Genomic DNA, 23,799 nt, shown 5'->3' on the forward strand with positions numbered 1-23,799 from the left:
TATTTCTCCAGCTCTCGCTGGATTTAATGCCGATGTGTCACGAAATCTGCGGTTGTTGGGGTTTGAAGATGCATCTCTCTGTGTGTGTGTGTGTGTGTGTTTAGCCTGTTTCCTTGTTTCCCCACATTCTAATAGCTACTTCTTCAATTTCCTCAATCAAGTTGGCTTACCGTACTTGCCTTCCCTCACAGCTGCACCCCGTTTCTAATCAACCACCTAATCCTGGTTCAGCAGTCAGATCTCCTGCATGGACGTCTCTCAGTCTGACAGCTCTTGGTTATGTTGACCAACTTTTGTTTCCCGTGTGCCGTATACTTTGGAATTTTGTAAATTTGAGTTCCTTGTTGTTTTTGAGTCATATTCAACAAATTACAATGTAGGTCCTGGTGAGTTTTGTTTGTCAGAGAGAAAGTGCCCTGTGAAAGAAAAAACTCTTTTAAAGGGACAGTGTTGTGTATTTTCCAGCCACATAGCGCCGTTTTAATGCACAAGCAAGGAGCTTTTGTTGCCTTCAGTTGTTTTTAAAAACAACACAAAGTCAAAAAGAAATTTGACTTTGTAATTTAATGTCTTGAAAATGGGTCTCTGTCTCTTTAAGAAACCCTTGCTCTTGCTGACATTCTGCCTTCAGGAAGTCATGGTAACGTTGCTCCTCTATTAATGTTTCAACAACATTTTGTAGCAGCGTTGCACTTCAGAGTAGCTCGTATAATGAGCTCAGCACACACGCAGTTCCTCCAGGTGTTTGCTAATTGCTGCTGGCTAGTCTGAAGGAGCCGAAGGGGAGGAGTCGCAAAGGACAGCTCACATGTGGGAGGCCGAAGTCCGGAAGCTTGGAAACTGCAGGTCAGAGGAGGAGCTTCTTTTGTTCCCTCCCTCCCCAAGCATTTTGCACAGCCGAACCACGGGAGATTAAAGGATTTCTCAAAAATGCATAAAAGAATCAAAGCAACACTCCAGGTGTTTTTAATGAGGAAATGGCATTATAACATGATGTAAGGCTCAAAAACGTCGATTTTACATAACACTGCCCCTTTAAACCAATTTGAATAACAAACAACTTGACTGTTCTGCTTGATAACCAGGATAAATTAGAAAGTATGTATGATTTTATTAAAATCCCTTTGTTTTTGTAAAGATGACGTGTTATGAAACTGAAAAATGAACATTTAATCAGACAAAGGAGCAATTTTAGAACACACTCTGATTTACTGAATATGAATGCAGCGTTGTCATTACACGAGGCAGCCGACTTTCTCTGGTCGTAGCTGAAAGATTCTGACTTGAGTACAAATTAAAAGGCACCAATTAATAACGTTCCTGATACAGGTTGGAGAGCGCCAGTGTCTGTTAATCATTTTTAGCTAATTAGAAGAGGTGCACTATATATCGAATCACTTAGTCTTTGCAACATTCATTTGTGCAATATTGCAATCGTAAAAGACGAATGGCATGCTATAATGTTTCAGGAGCCGCGTGTTAAAATTCTGCTTCCTAATGGAATGGCACGTCTGCTCAAAAGCCCGATTTAACATCGGCGTCCCAGCGCTCAGGGCAAATAATAGTAGTAGCAATTAATGTCTCTGTATTTGCAGAAACCAACAAATAAAATATTTACACATAGAGATGTAGGTGCAGATGGTGATTTAAATGTAAATTAGCAGCTTATTTTTGTAGCCGGAGGTAGGTTTTGTGTGTTTGGTCTATAGGATTCAAAGTGAGCGTTTGAAAGGGGATTCAGAGTTTCCATGTCAGAGTTCTGGTTCAAAGAGGAAATGTCCTGTATTTTCTCAGAATATTGTGTTACGTGTCCCAGGTATTACATAAACACATATTGTCCAGTTGTGCTCAGTAAGTACGTAATTTATAATTTTTTTAAAAAAAAAAAAGCTTGTTACAATCCAGTTCTCTTTATTCTATGCAGTAATAGATTTTGGACAGAAAGTGTGTTCCACTGACTTAGAGATGACTCGTTTCTGAGCTGTTCAATCCGTTTTATACAGTTGAAATCTGAAGTTCAGAAATACCAAATAAAAAGATTTGAAGGTGAAGAAGGTTTGCTCTGAAGTTAGACTAATCTTTACTTGTTTTAGGTTGGTTAGATCCTAACTTACCCTAGACTTACCAAAAGTATTTTTATGTTGCTAAATACCACAATAACGACGGAATATGTTAGAGATTTATTTAGTAATGTCTTCAAAGTCAAAATTTTAAACACACTTCCTTAGTATTTGGTAGAATCGTCTTTGAATTGTATGACTAGGGTCAAACATTTCGGACCAGTACACACAGTCCACAGAACCTGTCTTCTCCCTGAGCGTTATGATAGCTAGACATTCCCACTTTGACTAAAACATGGACACATTGTTTGAACAGACACCTTCAACCATCTGGACGTTGTTTCCAGGTATGAACCAGGCTGTTGCAGCTCTGCCCTTCTGTCCCTGTCATCATCTTTGGTGATTTCTTTTGGCTTCAAGCAAGAACGCAGTGCGTCCCAAAAACACATCCACAGGCGCGCCTTCGATTAACTCAAATGTGTCCGTTAACCTGTCAGATGTTTCCGAAGCTACTACGTAATCTGGGCTTTCCCTCATTGTTTAAAGAGACAATCATTCTGTATGTAAACGCCTGATTTTGAATACATTTTTAAATAAATCTGACAATAATTTTTTTTTTCTCTCATTATTGTGGCTGTTAGCAGACAGAAATGATTTTGGTAATTCTGATCGGCCTAAAGCACAAAAGGTTTGGTCTGATTTAACTTCAGACAGAAAAATGTATTTATTTAGTCTATTTAGTGTATGTACACTTGTGATTTCAACTGGATGTGTTCTATTACACGTATTGGGTTTTGCAGTGGGAGCTTGTGAGCTGCTTCCTGTTTTTCCATGACAACATCACCCCAAGGTTTGTCCAAGCTGATTGTATTGTTTACTTCCAATAAAAATGTGACAGGACCAATAGTTCTCCAGTGTGGGATTTTCTTATGTTGTGCTCAGTGGCTGGTTATTAGCAATACAAGCTAGCATCAGTATCACTCTGCAGCTAGGCACTAAAACTAACTAAACATGTTCACAACCTGAGCAGAAAACTGCTTATTACTGCAGCTAAGTTTTAAAGACGCGGCAGCCATGTTGGATTTGAACTCGGGTTAGCTTTCTAAAAGTTGGAAATTCAACTTATACAGAAAATTAACTTCCCCCCCCCCCTCAATTGGAATATGGAAAGTGTAACTTCTAAGTAAAAAAAAAAAGAAACCACTAACAATGTTCATTGTTACAAGTCGCGGAACAATTGGCATTTGCTTATTTTTACGTCACTTGGCCAAACAACAACAATGTCCTGACGCAAAGACAACATGCTAGCAAAAACAAATTTATATTTTTTTCCCCCTTTTCTTCGTTTTTTCTTAAAAATTTTTTTAACAAATAGATATATGATTGCAGGTGTTTGCTGCTGATTTAGGTTCCTAAGTTTAAATAAAAACTTTCACACTCCAAATTTGTAATTTGTTTTTTTTAACGATATCCGCAGCCATGTTGGATTTTCTAAAGGCGGCTTCGGGAAGACGTCCTGTTTTTCCCAATCAGGAAAAAAAAAACCCAAAATTGCTCTTATTGGGCTTTTCAGCTGATTTTTCCGAACTTCAAACTAAACACAAATCGAATCCACCATAATTATATGGAATATGCATCTGCCAAGAGGACTGTGTGGGCAAATAAACAAGCACGGCGAGTGTCTGTGTGTGTGTGTGTGTGTGTGTGTAGAGAGCGAGAGAGAGAGACTGGCCACCGTGTTCTGCAACCACAGACCTGCGAACCGCCGTTTAATTTAGACGTGTTAATGCCAATAAGCGGGGCTTATACTTTCATAAAGCAGGAGGAGGCGGCGGAGGCAGGGAGGAAAAAGGAAGGGAGGGAAGGAGGTCCAATTTACCGATACTTGGCTGAGTTCTGACGCCAGCACTGAAGTGATGTAAGAGACGGAGGGAGGGAGAAGAGAAGAAGTGCGGAGAGAAGGGAGAGAGAGTGACAGAGCCGCTAGGAGCTCTGAGGCGCTCCTCACTTTCGGAGACCCAGACAGAGAGCGAGTCCCTAGCGGGGATCCAAGCAGAGGTAGGTCGCTTTTCATCCTCCCACTCCGAAAACACCAGCTGAGCCTTAAAAGATCTCACCCTGTTTAGTTTTGCGCTGTTTTTTTTTTTTTTTTTTTTTTTTTTTTTGTGGCACGCTTCTGTCAACTGAAATATCATCAATGTTTTCGATTACATTTTCTCTGTGTGGGAGAGAAAATGTAATTCCTTCTTTTTTTGAGGAAGAAAGAAAGAAACCGAGATGATCAGCATGCGTAAAAAAAAACAAAAAAAAAACGAAAGCCAAGTTATTAGGGCTCAAGCTGAAATCGTGGTTATTAATTAACGACGGGGTTTGTTACGTGACGGAAATCCTAATGAAGTCGTCTGGTGTATACTTGTGTTCCCTTCAGATTAAGTTCGCCTCCAGAAGTGGCTGGGTCTCCGGGTATCAGCACCTTGGACAGCGACCCCGCGCGCCGCAGCTGAGCCGGGGAGGAGAGCGCTCGGAGCCGGGGCTTCCCCCTCAGCTCCTGTCCCTGCCGGGATCGGGCGTTCTGTTGTCACCGCTCCCCCCCCCTCTCTCTCTCTGTCTCTCTCTCTTGCGCCGCAATGGGCTTTAGAGCGTTCATTGCATAATAAAAGCAGAGAATGCCCTTGACGACCGCTTTGCGCCCAGCTGTACTCACAATGATTGCACGGGAAACTGCTCGAACAAGGGCAAGACTGTGATCAAGAAGCCCGTTTTTTAATGCTTGACCAGAGTTAAAAGTGTCTTTCGCCAACACGTCTAGAACTTGAAGAGCTTTTTTTTTTTTCCTGCGCTGCCATGGGGATAAGGCACATTCTCCTGCTGCTCATATACCTGGACCCCCTCTGCGTCCTGAGCGCAGCCACGGGGGGCAAAAAGCCCAAGCAAGCGCCCAGGAAAGCCCCCAAAGCCACGGTGGTGCCCACTGTCGTCCAGCAGAGGACCCCGAAGCCGGCGCCCGCCAAGGACCACGACACCTGCCATGACTACTACGACGTGAGCGGCCAGTTAGACGTGTCGTTCGAGTGCAACAACACGTACCACCGCTACTGCTGCGGGACGTGCTCCATGCGCTTCTGCTGCGAGCACAAGAAGGACCGGCTGAACCAGGCGGGCTGCAAATTCGTCACGCCGGTCCCGGACGCGACCTCCACCTCGACGCCCATCCCGACCATCAACGAGCTGAGCATGGATCACACCAACACGGCGGTGTACATCACCGGCGGGGTCATAGCCTTCATCATAGTGGTGGGGGTGTCGGTCAAAGTGGCTTACGACAAGGCTACGGGTCCGCCTCAGGAAATGAACATACACAGGTGAGTCCATCGTCCGGGAAGGAAGTCAGCGAAAAACATTGCAAACCGTTTAGTGCCATCACTTCTGCCTGGAGAGCAAAGGTCAGGAGGAGGATGGTGTCACGTGTTAGTGGAGAGCCGCGTTAGAAACGCGAAAGCGAGGCTGACGGTTAATCTGCTGTTAAGGGTGATGGTAACCAGAAGCAGGTGTTAAACCCCCTAAAGAGTCAAAAGCCTGAAATAATTGCATGTGAGTTGAAAGAGATCTTTGTGGAGGTGTCCGTGGGTGCACATCCATCCTGAAGAGATTAATACCCAACATTCATATTGCATGTTGTACCTCACATCACATTGTCTCCATCCCAGGTGCTTGGCTAGTGAGGCAGATAAGTCAGAGCGGTTATGGCTCCAACACCATAACCCCACCGCCCCCAACCCCTCACACTGACCCCGCCCTCTGTCTGTGGGCTACATGTGGGCATCTTGACACACCAATCCCCCCACAATGAACACTTGGTGCCATGGTAACAGGCCGTTTCACGCCTCCTCCTGTACTGCGGCCGCGTCCCAGAAACAACGCTGATGGCGAACGGTGCATTATTCAGCACCTGAGCATCCTTCAGTCTGTGAATAATGTCACAGGGCCGCATCAAGGGCGCGTGACATGCATGCGCCGCTGCACGTCCAATAAGGCGCAGGAGGAAGAGTGCGCGGGCATGCACGGGGAGAGGGAGGGGTGAAATATTAATTTCAAAGCAAAAGGTTACACGGCTCGTACATTTTGTCGTACAGAAGCTTTGAGCCGCGGCTCTGCAGATGTAATTAGATTTCCTTCCGTTTTTTGTTTCCACCCCCCACCTCCCCCCTCTCTTCCAGAAGCCATGCCAGAGCGAGCAAACAAACTTGTTTTTTTCTAACTTTCTTTCATCATGATTGCTCCTCTACCCGTTCCATCCACCCCTCTCAGATTCCCCCCCCGAGGGCTTCAGCCCTCCATATGCACCTGGTGCCGTCTGAAAAACATCCAAATTCAACCCAATTAGTCTGGATGTGTGCACCATCCAGTGTTTGTTCCTCTCGCAAATTAACTTTTCGTCACGTTCCCAGACGTGGGAAAAGAGGAAAGAGTAAATGTATCAGAGCCGTTTTCAAACACCTGTCCCCTCTTCGCCTCTCCTCGCGTTCCTTTAATCTCGTGTGTAACAGTTGCTCCTGTGTTGCCTTCTCCAGGGCCCTCGCAGACATTCTAATGCAACAGGGGCCCATCCCCATCTCCCAATACGACTGCGAGAATTTTGCAGCGATGAACGGCTCGCCGAAAGACAACACGCCGATCAGAACCTCGTCGAAGAACCACTACACCCCCGTGCATTCCTCCAAATCCAACCACGGTAAGCCCCCGGGGCCTCGTCTGCAACGCGTGTTAGAAACGCACCGATCAGAAACTTGAGGCCAGTGTCTGATCTCCGATTTTTTTGCAAGAGGGTGGATGTGCTGGAATTGATATTGTGGTTTTTCTTCAAGCTCTTTAGCGTGATATGTTAGCATTTAGCACAACTATCATTTCCACCATGTTTCAAAATGTTGTCAGAGGTTAGAAGTGCTAAAATAAACAAAACAAAAAAAAACAAAAAACAAAGGATAAAGCAGAGCAATTCTCCTGTACCACAATCAGCTTCTTTTTTTTTTGTTCTGTGCAACCTAGCGGCTCTGTGTATGGTGCATTCACTGACTGGAAAAAGATTACATTTCAGAGTTTCCGACTGGCTGATCAAGCACAAAATAGCCTGATTCTGGTCATCCGCCGATTTCTCTGCGCATCTTCACTTTGCTCTGAAAGCGCCGCAGCTTTCCCCACACGCATCTGCTGAGGTGTTGTACCTGTTTAACGTTAACTCCGGGTCTTTCACTGTGAAGCGTGCTTATTGTTCTCATGTAGACTTCAAAGAAACCTTCTAAAACTGTTCGCCAGTATAATTTCTGACAGAAACATCCTGCAATCATCCGATTAGAGAGAGAGATACAGCAGCAGAGAGGGGGTGAAAAGAGAGAAAGAGAGGTGGGGGGGAAAAAAAGTAGCGGCCCCGTTAGTGGAGATAATGACAGTGAGGACTTCACAGACTCTGACAGGCTGGAAGTGACGACCTCTCTCGCTCAGTCAGTGGGTGAATCGGAGCCAGGCTGCTCGGCGTGATTTAACCTCGCAATTCAGAGAGCAGACGGGGAGCATCAATCGCTAAAACGCCGCCCTCTAAATCTCCACCCACCCCCAATGAAAAAAAAAAGAGAAAAGAACTCAGTATGGAGAACACATAAGGTCCAGGAAGCTAGGCGTCATTGGCGGCGGAGGCGGCAGGTTCTTAGGCGAGGCAGGTGTTATCAGATGAAGAGAGGCAAACACACAGATGGGGAATAATGAGATATTACAAAGCAGCCAGTGAGATGGAAAGAAAAACAGGGATGCGGGAGGCTTCGATGTGCAGAATGAGAGAAACTAGAGGGGTTGATTTTGCAGCTGTTAAAGTAAACACACTGACAGTGATTAACTGGCATTTACAACAAATTCGTCGCGCTGTCCTTCCCATATCCTGTCCAGATAACTGACAAAAACAAGAAAAGATTCCATTTTGTGCATTGGTTCATTTTTGTCACATACTGCGTTTCAGCTGACCATGAAGCTGCACAAATTGGAATTACCAAATTAAATTCGCTGAATGGAACCTGCTAATTCAAAAAAACAAAACAAAACACAAAAAAACCCAGATGAAAAGTTGTTCCGCTAGGATGAGGTGGTTTTCTTGACTGTATCGGAATTAGTGTTTTTTGTTTTTGCAAAACTGCAATGTATAAACCTTTTTAGCAACACGAGTCATGTGATCAAATGCCTGATGTTACTGCTGGCGAAAATGTCAAAGAACAAGACAGGAAGTGGTAGAAGGATGATGGAACCACATGTTTATTAACAACTTATTGCTTTAACAAACTTTTTCAGGTGCAATCATAGTTGCGTTTCTTATTTAGAGGAAACACCGCGATTGCGAAGTTGTGTTTTTGGACATTAGTGGAATATAGACAAAGTGTTGTGCACATTTTGGAGTGGAGCTACTGTTTTGCACAGGTCCCCTGAGATACTGACTTTTCTGACATCAGTGATGGCTTCAGTTTGTAGTTTTGAAGACGGTTTGCCACTCAGATTCTCTGTTTGTCTTTGGCAGCCCATCCCAACCGATTGAACTTGGAAGTAAGCACTGGAAAACTAAACAAATTGCATATTTGGGTGAATATATGAGCTGCCCCATGAGAAATTGTTTCACTTTGCCACAGTTCTTGAAATACAGAAATCCATCCATCAGAATCAGGTTCATAAACCCGTCAGTCGTTGGCACTCCTCCCCATAGTGCTTCTTCGTTGAAGCTAATGGTAGGAACTGTTGCTTATGTTGGCAACTTTTCTTTGATGTTTTTTTTTTTTTTTAATGACATTGCGATTGATGATCCAGGTAATGACAACGTTTCTGTCTTCCTGCTGCAATAAAACTGAACATAGCCAATCAAAAGTCATATAAGTTGGACATAAAACTCCATTGTGCCGATAGAGCATTATTATTAGCTCATTAATTTCAGATGTAAAGTGAGATTCACTTCTGCGCTGGAAAAACGGCAGTTAATAATGAGACAAAAAAGCAAGTCTGAGCCTGTTTTGACCTGCTGGATGGAAGCTGGAGTTTGGTGGAGATAAAGATGGAGTATTCCAAGACTGAAGAAGGTATTTCCAAACCGACGTAACTTCAGTGTGTTGAGTTAAGAGAAGGCATGAGCTACTTGACTAATGACATCATGGTGTTCACATGATGGTGTTCACAAAGACCTAGAAGTGAAACGCATGATATCATTCAGTTGTTTTTATTGAAAAGAGAAAACAATTATTCCTATTGAGGCTAAAACAGCAAACAAGAGAAACAGGTGGCGCTCCTTCAGAATCCACACCGTTTTTGTAAGTGGAAATACTTCCAAACAGCTGATATTGTCTTTTTTTTGTAGTGTGCAGCAACTAGTGGAGGGGAGGCAAAACTGTGCTACTCCAGACAGCCTGGGAAAACTCTGGTTCCTTTGGCTCTTTTTCTGGCATCTCAGTGAAAGGACTTTAAAATGGGAATTATCCTGATCAGTGTTTCGTTTTGTCCTTTAAGAAAAGCCACGTTCTGATGCCGAGTCACAGCCTGATACTTCTGAAAAATTGAATGTCTTGAAATATATGGACCAGATGAAAAGTGCATTTCAATGTCGCTTTGCTTCATTTCTGGACAGCCTGGACACTGTAGTCTTCCAGCGGGTGGTATGGATTTATGTGACTTTGTGTTAACTTGTGACCAGCAGGTTGAAAGTAACATCTAAGTCTGGTCACTTCTGAAGATGTTACATCTACATAAAATGTAGTTGTACACTGCCTGGCCAAAGAAAAAGTTGCCATCTGAATTTACTTGAGAAAACTGGGATGAGCTTCATACTGGGTAGGTACTGTCTGCTGGCAAGAAGTTATTTAACCCCAGCTGATGCAACGATTAACTTAGAATTTCTTAAACAACAATGTGGAAAGACACATCTTGTGGTCAAGGAACAGATGTTAATCTTTAAGAAGTCATGTCATTGGCATTAAGGAGATTGTAGAAGCTACTAGTATTGGGTTGAGAACCGTCCAACGCGTTGTCAAAAACAGGAAGGATAGAGGGGAGCAATTGTCTTTGAGGAGAAAATGTGATCTAAGAAAATCCTGACTGCATTTCCACACTCATGTGAAGGGAACCCAAATGATTAGGACTGAACAGCCGTAGGCACAATAAAATTACTGATCAGTGAATCTAACCAGAGAGGAAGGTTTTAATTTTTGAGGAAGCAGAAAGACTGGACTCTAGAGCGATGGAAGAAGGATCATGTGATCTGACGAGTCCAGATTTACCCTCTTCTATAGTGACGGGTGCATCAGTGTAAGAATAGAAGCAGATGAAGTGGTGCAGCCATCATGTCTAGTTTCTACTATACCACCCTGTTGGGGCAGTGCTATGATCTGGGGTTGCTGCAGTTGGTTAGGTCAAGGTTCACCAAGATCATAGGGTCAGCTGACCTGAATACACTGAATGATCAGATTATCCCTTCAATGGGTTGTTCCTTCCAAGATGACAATGCCAAGTCTCATCGGACTGAAATTGTGAATGAGAGTTCAGACCTTGACCCCATTGAGAATCTTTGCGATGTACTGGAAAAGGTTTTGACCATTGGTCAGACTCTCCTGTCATCATTGCAAGATATTTCTTTTTGGCCTAGGCAATGTACATGTAAATTGAATACTGTATAATCCTGTTCATAATATACATCAGTGCAGTTTTTGTTAATGATGTATAGACCAAGTTTAGAGAAATGTACTCTCCTAGGTTAGAAACGTTCCGTTTCCTGTATGTTGTGAAACTGAGTGACCAGTGACTCTCCCCCACAATGGGAGCTGTCTTGAGTACATCTGAGCTCGGTGTGTGTGTGTGTGGGGATGGCACAGGTCACACACAAACACTGACAAAGTGCAGCATTCGACAGAAAAAACTCTAAACTCTTCTTGTGTCGCTGAGGGAGCGACTGACATAATCACAGAGAAGCAGTTCTTTTAACAGATATCCGAAACTAAGTTTCACTAGAGACTCCAGATGCTAATCACTAAAAACACCGGTGATTGGAGACCTGAGCCAATGCTTATAGGATTGGATCCGGATATCCGTATTAAACCACAGGAATGGGCTCACTGTCACAGCAGTGCTGAGACAAAGAAAATGTTTGAAACTTTGACATATTTTTGCACCTTGCCTAGATAAGAAATAACTCCAGTTGTGAAGAATACATTCTCTACAGCAAAAACAGAGCTTTAAACACTAGTCATAACCTGTGTATAGAGAAGTAATCTGAACTTAGTGACTTGTATTTTTTTTCTTATACTGGACCAGCAAAATTAATTAAAGCATCAATTAAATTACTTGATCTCTTGAGTCTTTGCTGAAGGACAAAGTTAAGGAGTTTGATTCAAACAAAGTAGCAGATTGCAGACTTGGTGTATTTTGGTGACAGTGGTTACACCCATAAATGCTACACCATTCTATGCCATGTTATAAAGAATACTACTCACATAATCATACATAATACGACCACGTGGACTTAGCACGCCCACAGTATGACCCCTATTAAACTCATATCAAGTGCTGGTATTGCTGTCTACTGCAGCTACAAGGGATCCTGTGTGTTTGATGACCTTTATTTAACCGCCTAACAGTAAGAAACCCCGGCAAAAGCCTCATAACGTAATATTTTGGCTTGTGGTGGCACCACTTCTTTGTATGGTGCCCTTTTGGGCATGCAGGCTCTTCACAACTTGAATCCTTTCCAGATCCACAGCTGATTAGCATGTGTACCACAGTACATCCAAGTTCCTTAGGGTACTTGGATGTTGGAACATAACCAACAAATAATTTTTTTTAGAGTGTACTTCTTGCCTTAATCCATCTCATATTTTACTTTCACATTTGGAAAAAAGTTCTAGTATCCAGATTAAGAAGGATTTAGGATTTGAGGACTCTAAAGGGTGCTAACGTCTAGAAAGCCACACCACACCATGTAATTGGTTTTTATGAGAACGGATCTCGATCTCTGAGGGGTGGCGTTAATGGACCCACAAACGGCACAATGGTGACAAACCAAAAAGGAACAACAAAAAAAAAAAATCTGATAACAGTTTTGAATACATATATATTTAAAGATGTTTTTGCAGCTGTAGTGGCGGATTGTGAGAGAGAAGCAAGTCATGCGGCAGAGGTCAACGGACGGAACTAGAACCTGTGACGACCGCATCGAAGACTAAGACTATATGTGGATACCACTGCACCTTCATCGCGCCTATAATTTTATTTTAAAGATGATGCTGAAATCTGGACTTTTTTTTTTTTTACTTTTGCTAGTTATGGCAAAGCTCAACCTATGTTCTTTCACCCAATACACCATGTACTTTTTAGAGTCCACTTGTGCCACAGGACAGCAGCCACTTGGAATAGAGGCAGCTAAATAAAGGATTCCTATTCATATCCATCCAGTGGGCACACAGGGGACTTTTTTCACATTTCTCTATTACGACTGCAGTCTGCATTCATTCACTAAGTGTCTCAGTCCATTCCGTCGCCACATCACTCTCCGCTTAATGTTCGCCAGGCAGCCTTGGAGCGGGACAAGGCTGCCATGGAGCTGCACGTGGCAGGCTGCCTTTTGTTCAACCTTGCTTGTACTTATTGTAAAGGTCAGGCATTGCTCGACTCGTCTATCCGCGGCTTTGCTTGGCCTGGGAGAATTCTGCCTGCTTGCTAAAGTTAGCCAGGCCCAACCCTTCCCAACCTTCATGTCAGGGAGAACAGGCGGTCCTGATGGGGCTTGGACATGAAAGGCAGTGGCAGCGCGGGCGAGGGCGTGCTTGATGTGCGCATAATAATCGGGAGCCCCACTGTACACACCCGCTCTCGAAAGAGAATGCATATTCATGCGCGCTTAAATGGGCATTTGGCACACACGGAGGAGGCGGGCCTCTTAAGAAGAGGGTCCTCAGATGGAGTCATTGCTGATGAGTTTGGCACTTCACATCCAGAGGCTTTTTCGAGACGCTTTTAAATCAGGTAGAGAGACCTCATAAAGCAAGTGGCTAAAGGGCCCAGGAGGATCCTATCAGCTTCAGTTTGGAGCGGGAATAACATCCATTTTTCCTTTGATCCACGGCATGTGAAGATGCTCTGTCGCTCTCAGCAGTAATCACATCCTTGCCAAAGTATTTTTTTTTTTATATCCCTTTCTTGTCGTTTTGGAACTTCTTTTTTCTTGGAGACTCTAAAAATACAAGCTGATTTCTTTTTTCCCCCTTCACAGGCCTTATGTGACATGGCGCCCTCGGTGCATGACAAACTTCCTTGCTTTTTCAGGGCTATATATTTGGGTTAAAAGAGAAAATAAATTGGAGCCCATAGCAAAAAAATACAAAAAAATAGCGTAGACAGCATAATATGATACCAGCGCAAAGTGCAGCTATTTTTATTTGAATCCCCTCTGTGTTTTTGTCGGGCTCAGATTCTCTTTTAGGCCGGGGTGTAGACACAGAGCGCCCTGCAGCCACAACAAGACGCAGTCCTTGAGAGGGGAGGAGCAGATAACTTAACACTGGTTCGCCTTTGGTTAAAGTAAACAATAACCGCTCACTGAGTAATGCAGTTTGGCTCACGGCTTTCCTCAGATGAAGTTGATTTATCTGCCGCACACCGGAGACACAGATCTGTTCTTTCTTTTTTTGTCTCTTTTTTTTTTTTTTTTTCTTTTTTTAAAAAAGCAAAAAAATACAAAACGTGTTGCTTGGTTTCCTCTCTGACATTTTCCTAATGCGCAAAATGATGAAATATAGTTTCCAGGTAGCGCGGAGTGTCGCCGTTCTCCTCCGTCTCGCTTTGTTCAACGGCGGGGAAAAAAGAGAAGAAAACAATCACTCCCGTAGAGCAATTCCGAAAAAAAAGAGAGAAGCAAATTGGATTATGAGTTATGTTCCCTGTATCACAGCTATGAGAGTAAGCAGAATCACCATCTTAGAGCGCTTGGCCCCATGGCGGCTGAGAAGCCGTCAGCAGCTGTCTGTATCTGCCTCATCGCCTCCAGCGTGGGGCACGTTGGGGGGGGGTTTAGGGCAATCAGCTAATTTCGTTTGAGATGGGCAAACTTTGGAGCTTAAAGGTCAGCAGTGGTGGACCATGAGAGGTCCTCATGATCGACTAATCATTCCAGCCGTTTAAGCTGCTTTGACATGACCTTCAGATATTTTTAAAGCGCCACAGTGCCCATAGCACCATGAAAAAGTATTCACAGCCCTTGAATGCAGCCACACGTTTCTATGTATTTTATTCGCTGCAAAACCTTGCTAAGTGTTTTTGGTCTAATTTCGAGTGCAAATATCTTAGCACACTTGAAATAAGATATAAGAGGTTGTTTTAAGTCAATAATTCCTTAATACTGATGAAAAATTACTAGTTATTTGGGAAATTATCTATTAGTGAGGCAAGACATTTTTTCCATATTATAAGTGAAACAATCTACTGATGAAACGAGTACTTTTTTTAACCAATATTAAGGAAGTATTGACTTAAAACAAGCTCATGAGTCTTGTTGAAACCTTACTTATAAGTTAGTTTCTTCTCGTTTCAAGTGTACTAGAAACTAGACCAAAAATACTTGGTAAGATTTTTGTGTTTTTGCAGAGCTGGAATTTTTAAACTAGTAGAGCAACACAAAATAGTCAATAACATCGAAGTGGAAGAAAAAGGATCTAAGGTGTAAATTGTTTTTGCTAATAAAAATGGGGCGATAGCATCTGCAAGTACGAGAAATACTTTGGTGTTGTATCTTTGGTGGCATTTACAATAAAGTTTCATAGGGATTATTTTTGCAAGATTTCAAGTTTGATCTGCAGCTAACAAGATGAAAGGTTCAAGCACATTTATCTTTGCTTTAATCTCAAGAAAGATTAAAGTATGGGACTGACATCAAACCTGACTTCACTGTTGATTATTTGTAAACCACTGAGATCTGCTTTCATGTAGTGACCAGACTGACTGCTCCCATTAAAACGCAACAGCAGCATTTTCAACGGAGATCCCAGTAGTTCTCACTAAGCTTTAAGTCCAAAGAAGCCATATTGGATGTAGAGATCAAGTTTTTAGTGAGAACTCAACCGATTTCCAACATGATGTTCCAAACTCATGGGAAACAAAATTTTCTAGTCTAAAATGGGAAACTTCAATTTCCAAGTAAAAAATGGAATTGACAACAAAACCAGCCGTTCCATCGGTAAGAACAAACCTAACAATGTGTCGATCTTATTTTAAAAAGTATGCAAAGATGGTGGTACTTGGTAGACTTAACATTTTCTGAAGTGCTTAAGAGAGAAACACTGATCTAAAGAATTATTTTATGGCACTAGCTGGGTGACTGAGGTCATTGGCTTGCTGAATATACCCTACAATTTCCATATTGCTACTGAAAAAAACATTCTCTTGAAATGGTTCAATGACCATTGTCCTACACAAGTAGCATTTTGCATGTTTCATCTCACCAGCGCAGTCTTCCACATGTGTGCTGTATCCACCGCATTGCTTATATTATTTTGATTATCCACTACTAAAGTGACTTATGAGATGAGTTGCAGTTATAATCCCTGTATTTAGGGCTTATTTAGGGGTAGATGTTAATGTGAAAAGTGAGGCCTATTTGTACAAAAAGAACAAGAACCATGCGTAATTTCCTTCTGTTTTGAAATTCTGTGCTACTTTGTGTTGATTGGGCCAAATAAAAAACCTAATGCAACATATTTAAGTTTGTGGTCACAGCAGAACAACATTTGGAAAAAGTTAAACAGCTTTGCAAGGCAGTCCAGCTCCCTTTATTTGCCCAGACAGCATATGTACAGACAATAATTAGTGTAATTGTTTGCCAAAAGGCTCTTTTAGCATTATATTCAGTGAGCTGTCCTGTCCCAGCCACACACACACCCAAACACACACACGCAAACGCACCCCCACTCACGCACACACACACTAATTTCTCCCCCACACCCCTTTCTCCTTCCCGCCAATTAAGCCTGCCATAACATCTCCGCTGTGCTGACTGTGACCTCTCCGGCTCCTGATTGGCCGGATGAGCTTCAACCCAGTATTATAAATAACGCTTCCGTGCTGACTGCATCAACATATTTAATTGAGGCTTCTCCCAGAGTGCACCTGTGTTAAACCTCAGCGTCTCAGAGACCCGAGCTAATTGTCTCCTGGCCTTCGTCTTATTATTACCCCTTATTATGCAGACGGACCTTTGGCCCCGCAAAGTGTATACATGTTCATCAGAGGTGGGATTCAGGTGTGAAGGCAGAGATTCATCAGCATCTCTTTGCAGTGTACGGTTAATTATGACCTACAATGAAATCGGGACTCCTGCAATTCACCAGTATTAACACAAGAGGGCTTGTGTTAATGGCACCAAAAAGTGCCATTTTGGTACTTTGCCAAAAGGGCACTAAAAAAATCTCAAAGTGTCTCAGCATATAAAACAAAAAGGTAGATAGATGGAGACTGCACACAGATTGTTTTAGACTAGAGGATACGATGCACCACTTAGATTCCCTCTGCCTGACTCTAGTAAGGGTTGGCTGACTTTGAATTGGCGCATCCCCTCCCTCGTCTCAGCAGCGCAGCATCGCACTCTGCTCCATTCAAGATGCAATTATCTAAATATTCAAATTCATCCTCTCCTGGAGGTAATTCAGAAAGTCTAAGTGTCCAGTAATGGCTGATTAAAGAATGATTACCTTGTGGATTCTCAGCCCCTCCTTGCCACGGTGCGCCAGGCGTGTACGAAGTCACCATTTCCTTTGTATCAGGGACGATAAATTCATAATGCGCGGCCATTGCCCTGCGGGCCCTTTGCGACAAACCTCGGCTTAATGAGCTGGAGATGGGAGCGGGTTGGCGAAACGAGCGGGATGACGGCTCTTGAGGGGGTCTTTCAGATGGAAGGGGTTGTCGCATTTGGTTGCCGGGCGGCCTATCAGTGACAAAGGTGACGGAGGGAAACAACAATGGCATGTGTTTGTGTCAGACACGAAATTGCTTGTATGATTGAATGGGAAAAATAACCCCAGCAGATACTCTATCTGCAGCCATAAAAGCATTGTGCTGAGAGGTGTGATTGAGTTCAAAGTGCATCGGTATGTGGGCGGTGGAAACATATTGCTTTTCAGACCTTTTTTTCCCCCCCCCTTTCTTTCTTTTCCTCTCTCAAACGGTCCAGAGTGTTTGTCTGTACGGTTCACATATCAGCCGTTCCTCCTTTATTTGTGTCCAACAGAAATGACACCGTGCAGAAATTCTCCTCTTGATATCTGGGTGAGAGAGATAAAATAGTCAAATATTGGACAATTTTAAAAGGTCACCGGCAAAACTTGAACCGCTAAACATACAGTATCTGCTTTGTTAAGCTCCTCAAACATAACATCATATAATAATTGCATTCAGGGGTGGGGATGTGATGTTTCGCTATCCTGGTCTATATTAAAAAAGTAGATATGCTGTTCAGAGATGTACTTATAGTGGAGAAGCTGGGATTTGCCAATACCAACATTTGCTTCTTCTAATTTGTCTTTAAGTACCTTCTCTTTTGACCCCTCCTTTCATTAGTGGTCATTAATTTATTAAATTAGGAGCTGAGGCAACTTTCCACTCTGGTTAATAAAACGGTTGCAGTAAAGCAGAGTTTTATTGCTTTAAAACAAAGAAAATAATTCGGAGTAGACAAAGCTTCTTAAGCGTCTCACATTAGTCAGGAGTCGTAAACATTGATTTCTGCATGTATTCTGTAGAAAATTCAGCCCAATACAGTCACTTAAAGATTTCCACCACTTTTAATTTTTAGTTTCTATAACAAACAAAGTTTGAAAGCTGAGAAGAAATAATAATAAAAAAGAAACAAAAAAACAAAGCAACTTTGTTGTAAAAGCATTCAGCCTTGCCGGTGTCTGCTGAAGTTAGTTCTGGGTCAGTTCGCTGCTTCAGCAATTCAATAAAATGTCCCCAGGGCTGGTAGCTGGTACAGACTTATATCCTTTGATGCTCTGCTCCTTTTTGGGTACAAAACTGCAAGAGTACAAAATGGAGACGGAGTGGAAATGACCAGCGACCCACCAAAGTCTGGTTCTGTTGTAACAGCTTTGGTGGAGACTGGTTGAACTGGCACACCTCCACTGGAGACACAGTTGTCTCTCAAATAGTTTCTTACGCCTTTTGTGCTTCTTCTGATGTCCCCGACGCCGAAAGATCGTCAACTTTGCTTTTACTTCTAACAGCAGCTTTTACTCTGAAAAGAGGCTTGGTTTACTGATTAGTAAACAATCAGAGCTTTGATTGGCCATTTCTGGTCACCAGCCAAACTCTCAATGCATCTCAAGCTATCATATAAACCCCCTCGTCTCCGATTGGGACGTATTTAAAACACTCGAACCAATGGCCAATCCTTTAATTGTATGTGATAAAAATGTTTTCCTGTGTAATTTGTTACTTGTTAGGAAGTGCAATCAGTTGTACATATGCAGAGGTGACATTGGTGTGCCCACTTGTGTCATGTGCATATATATATATATATATATATACATATATATATATATATCATGTTTAACGACCTGCATGTGCGTTCAGGAAGCCAAATTACGAGAGAGCATTCTGCTCTAAGCCTGATGGTTGAAAACTAGAAAAATGTCACCTTCAAATTAGTGAAAGGCTTCTGGCTGACTTTAACGACCTCAGTGACTGGAGCATGAACTTTAGGACATATTCGGCTTCCATCTGTTGGAAAAAGAAAAACCTAAGACAAAAAATAAAACCTCATTCAAGTCAACCTACAGAATGATACCCGCAATACAATTGACTAAAATGAAACTACCCTTTTTAAGGAGAAGGGCTTTGGGGAGAGCCTGTGTACTGTGGCCAATCCGTGACCAAAAGAGGTCAGCAGAGGTGGATGTATGCCTGGCTAAGGAATCCATTTGGAGGTTTTCTTTGTATGTCCCTCTCAGAAGGTCGACCCTGAAACATTTAGAGGCATTTTCAAAGCCTTCCAGCCTAATGGGCTTGGCACACGGGGAGTGACGTCGCTCACTCTCCGTTCATTTTGTATGATGAGGACAATTGCTGCCAAGCAACCGGCGAAATACGAGTATGTAAAATCTCGTGTAGACGTTGACGCATGGGCTAGCAACACACAAAAAAATATAAACGTTGAAAAACGCTCAACTTTCGTCACTGTTGCTGCCGTATCCCGTCCGTTGGGCTCACCCCTTTTGCTTTCCCACATACATCACACTACAACAAAATATTGTTGCTTTTGCCAGTTGCTAGCGACTTACATTTGTGACTGTGTGTTAAGATTTGAAGCATTTGTCCCAATGTGACCAAGAAAACCAAGAAATAATTGTCAAACCAGATCCGGCGGCAGGGCGGCCCACGTTGCCCGCCCACAGTCAGCTGTTTGTTGTTTTTACCTTAAAGTGGCCCACTCTCTGTTATTCCTATATCGATTTGATACAGTAGTGGCTTTCACACTGCCCATATCTGTGCCTTCTGTTACTTTTTTTCAGCAGTTGTTTTTATTTTGCCCCCCTCACCGTTAAACTCGTCTGGAGCCGGGGTTTCAGTGCTTTGCTAACCCTTCTGAGTTTGATTATGACCTTGGAAGACACAACAAAAACAAACAAAGCCCTGCGTTGGCTCAATTAAAAATCCACATGTTTAATGGTCAGAATACTAACAAAACCTTTTCTCTCTCTCTCTCTCTGCATCCATGTGCCTGTGTCCACCTGAATGAATCAACATGCAAATGTGGTGCTCGCGCCACCAGGCCTCCACTACGGGAAAGAGAGCATCCGGAGCAGCGGCGGCGGCGGCGACCTTCACAACTTCATCTCCTCTGGCTTCGTGACGCTCGGTCGAGGCCACCAGAAAGGTAGAGCGCCACCTTTCCTCCGCATTTCCTTCTCTTCTCCTCACGCAGGCGAACCTCCTCTCTCATCCATATACCGACACGCCGCGCTGCACACACCCGGCTGAATGCTAATTCCCAGCCTCTAATGTTCCACTCGCAACACTGGCGATCAACAACAAGACACTCGATGAAGGTGAAATGTTTTCAGATTCAATTTCCCTCCCCGGGTAATTCACATGGACTCCTGCCTCTGCGTTTTTGCAATTAAGTACAAGCTCGCGCTCGCGCCAGCCTCCACCGGTGGGTGACGCAGGGGCGGAGAAGGTGACTTCCAACTCATACACAGTCATGACCACGTGCCATTAGTTGGGGGTGTTGCAGGGGGCAAAGTTTTCCCATGGGTAAAACACTAATTAGTATGCAGCTAAGACGTTGTGATTTATTCCGTTTAATTTTTTATTTTTTTTGTTCCGCTAAACCAGATGCAGTTCACGGGAGCACGCAAACCCCCCTTTCACCCGATAGCATCTTTTTGAATATTTAATTGAACGCCTGTTCTGCTGCATTGTAAATGACTGCTCTAGTGACAAGTTTACATCATTTCAATATAATCGTGACTTCCGCTGCCGTGTGCCTCCCTTCATATCGCCGTCGGAGCTCGCTGGTTTCCGGTTCGTCGTCCTGACCTGCTGTAGCTTTGATATCCGCTTGGTTTGATTTCACGCGTTGTTTCGGACGCCGCGCGTCGCGGGGTTTTTGTCTTCAACTACGTTGAACTGCGTGGGGTGTTGGTGGGGTGAGAAGTTTCCCCCATGTCCTTAACGCGCTTGAGCAAACGTCGTATTTTTATTTTGACTTAAAATTAGCCGTTACTTGTTAGCTCTCTTCTTCATCTGATTTTATTCCAGGGGGGTTGGTCTTCTTCTTTTATGGCATTTACTGGCAGTCTACATACTTGGTGTATTACCGCCATCAACTGAATGGAGATGTAATTCAGAAATTCACTTTATCCTTTATCTTCGAAAACCTTAAAATATCCGCATTATATACATACTTATATACTCACACACACAGACATACTAAATCCTCCAGGGATTGCTCCATTTCACAATCTCGTGCAGCTGGATTAAAAACAACAACAAAAAATCAGACGTTGAAACCCCAACCCATTCTCACTCCCCACTCGTCAATATATGACGAGTGGGGAGTGAGAATGTGTTGTGAAACCCCCGTCTCCCACAGTGGCCCCCTCCCCGTTTCTCTACAAGAGATGAGTAATGTGGCAAAAAGTTATTAGGGTTTTATGAATCTTGCGAATTTTACAGTCCCTAATTTGTTTAAACAGATTTTCGCTTTTGTGCAAACATGACAATAGCGGGCCTCCCACACGGCTGGCAGTGAACTCCCTGTGACAGTATGGGGTGTGCTTTAGCTTTCAGCATCAGTGCTGGTATTTCTGCAGTAATTCTGTGCTTTTCCTCTCAGCGGCTTGCTTCTGATTACCGTTGTGCAAAAACAAATGACAGATTGTGAGATTGGGATGGCGTGCTGATGCTAAAACACCCTTCCCTCCTCCTTTAAAAAAAAACAAAACAAAAAAAAAAAATACAGAACAGAAAAGAGAAATAAGTAAAGCACATGGAATCTTTAAACAGTTTTCTCTTTTGGCAGCATCTCTGTTTGGCTGCGCGGCGCCCGGAGGCAGGTGTTACTGCAGACTGGATCCTTAAAATCAATGAAGCTCCGTTGTGAAATTTCGCTTGGATATTGTTGCCTCTCTGAATTATCTGCAGCATCTTCACCACTGTACAATAACTCCGGGGGCAACAGAACGAAACGAGCAGTTTCTGCTAATGCCTCCCCCGCTCTCCGTCTCTCCCCCAAGCCGCTTCTTTTCTCATCTGCAAATGCAGATTGGTTTCTTCTATATCCGCAAATGTGTTGCTGTGCTGTCCTCCTGCTGCATTGTCGAGCCAGCCAACACACAGCAGGGGAAACAAGTATCGAGCAAATGAATGTTTTTCTAAGTAAATATACTTCGAATGAGGCACCAGATGTTGGTAGCAAACCAAATATTTGTAGGAAAATTACTTAATGACGTAAATTGTACAAAGTAAAGTGGGATTACGCAGGTCACACGTTGTAGAATCGCCCTTTTAACGCAATTTCACAACGTCTTCTGTGTGGAGAAACTAGTCGCATGGATTTCTCGGGTGGATTTCTTTTCCCCTTAAAAATCTTAAATGCTCTTGGCTCGCTCTGTTTTTCCACTTCTTTCACAAGATTTTCACTTTAATTCAAGCTGAGCGGTTGACTGGGCTCGTCTAGCAGAAATTTCTTTCTGTCTCTGAAACCAAAAAAAAAGAGTTTTTATGGCTGTGTCCGGAATCATTTGCTGTTGAATTTTCACATTCTCATTAAGAATACTTTGTTGTTTTTCTCAATTAAACTCTCGCTTGTGTTATGGGGAGACATAAATCGAAAGACAGCCCTACATCGTGATGATACCACCTCCAAATTTCCATATTAGTATTGGTTAATGTGCAGAGCCAATTCTACCTCTACTTGAAAGAACAATAAAGTTTGTTTTAATTCAGTTGAACTGTATTTTCCCAGTATTTCACTGATTTATCCTTGTGTTCCAAAGTAAACTTTAAATAAGCCAAAATATTCTTTTTCTACACTGGTGGAGTCTTGTGCAGCATTGGTTTCATAAAAATATATATATATATTTTGATTATTCTTTTAACTCCTTTGTCAGTAATTTGTGAGGAGGACATGGTTGTGTCTGGTTTATGACAAAATTAGTTTTTTATTTGATTTTTTTTTTACTTTTTGATCATGAACCCAACCGGTCCTCATTTGAACATTTGGAAGTTGACAAATGTTTCTATAATGAATGGCATCAGAATGCTTTGGGTCAATGGCTTTGTTTGGTTTGTTTTTACCCATTATGAGATGCTTCTTATGCGATAAACCTTTAAATAGGCCATTTATTGGGAGAAAATCAGCTGCTACTGAAAAGAAGCAGAATTTTTCTTTTATGCCGACAGTTTTTCTCGGGTTTCCACTCTTTTTTTTGAAGTTTCTTTAGCTTCATGCATCACCTGTTCCCAATGTCATTCCACTTTTTTTAAAAAAAAACATAAGCTAAGTTATGGACTTTGTTCTCTGTATGTCAGGATCACTTGACTTGTTGCCACCTTTTGGTGTGGATTTGATGTTAAACAGCCTTAACAGAAATAGATTTACTTGCAAAACGTATTTATTTCACTCGCCGCATAATGACTCGGAAATTCTTCCACGAACCTGCTAACGTTTCGACTTGCTCCGTCTTTTTTGTTGTTGGAATGATCTCAACTTTGTGCGTCGTCGAAGCCGTGTGTGCGGCTGATGTGAACTCTGATGAGTCCCACTAAGGTTCGCAGCGTGTAAACACTCTGTCTGAATTACAGTCATACAGAGTTTCATTATTTTTTGATGAGGTTTGCTCAGCTTAGTTTAATTTGGCTAAAGACAACAAGGCAGGAGAGAGAGAAAAAACAAAAGAGAATACACAAGCACCGACTCTGGGCTGTCAGTAGGAAAAATAAATCCAGTAACAGCTGTTTGTGTTTTTCACTGGATCTCTGTGTTGTTTTTTTTTAAAACAAACTTTTTCTTACAATGACTGAACCAGGTTCAGGAGTCATGATTGTGGTCTTCTGGCGTAGATAAGCTCGCCGTCTGTTATCGTGCCTAATTATACACGCAGTAGGTGTGTTTGATTGTTAATTACGGCAAGTTTTGTCTGTCCGTTACGAAGCCGTTCCCATTGGGGAGCGG

The 23,799-nt window shown here is 42.8% G+C and overlaps 1 protein-coding gene across 16 annotated transcripts in view; it reads left to right on the forward strand.

Moving 5' to 3' along the window:
- The first annotated feature begins 3,891 nt into the window (after positions 1 to 3,891).
- The window catches only part of LOC116727066 (shisa family member 6), a 95,330-nt gene continuing 75,422 nt past the window's right edge, over positions 3,892 to 23,799 (forward strand). For 3 of the 16 annotated variants that reach the window (XM_032574166.1, XM_032574168.1, XM_032574163.1), the window contains exons 1-4: positions 3,901 to 4,118; positions 4,489 to 5,422; positions 6,632 to 6,792; positions 19,891 to 19,995. In XM_032574166.1, coding sequence (XP_032430057.1) covers positions 4,905 to 5,422; positions 6,632 to 6,792; positions 19,891 to 19,995 — 784 coding nt within the window. In that variant the 5' untranslated portion in view covers positions 3,901 to 4,118; positions 4,489 to 4,904. Of the gene's footprint in view, positions 4,119 to 4,488; positions 5,423 to 6,631; positions 6,793 to 19,890; positions 19,996 to 23,799 lie in introns of those variants that run through there. The other 13 variants (XM_032574161.1, XM_032574162.1, XM_032574164.1 and 10 more) reach the window with 9 other exon arrangements.

The sequence above is a fragment of the Xiphophorus hellerii genome, chromosome 10 (assembly GCF_003331165.1).
Source record: "Xiphophorus hellerii strain 12219 chromosome 10, Xiphophorus_hellerii-4.1, whole genome shotgun sequence".
NCBI lineage: Eukaryota > Metazoa > Chordata > Actinopteri > Cyprinodontiformes > Poeciliidae > Xiphophorus > Xiphophorus hellerii.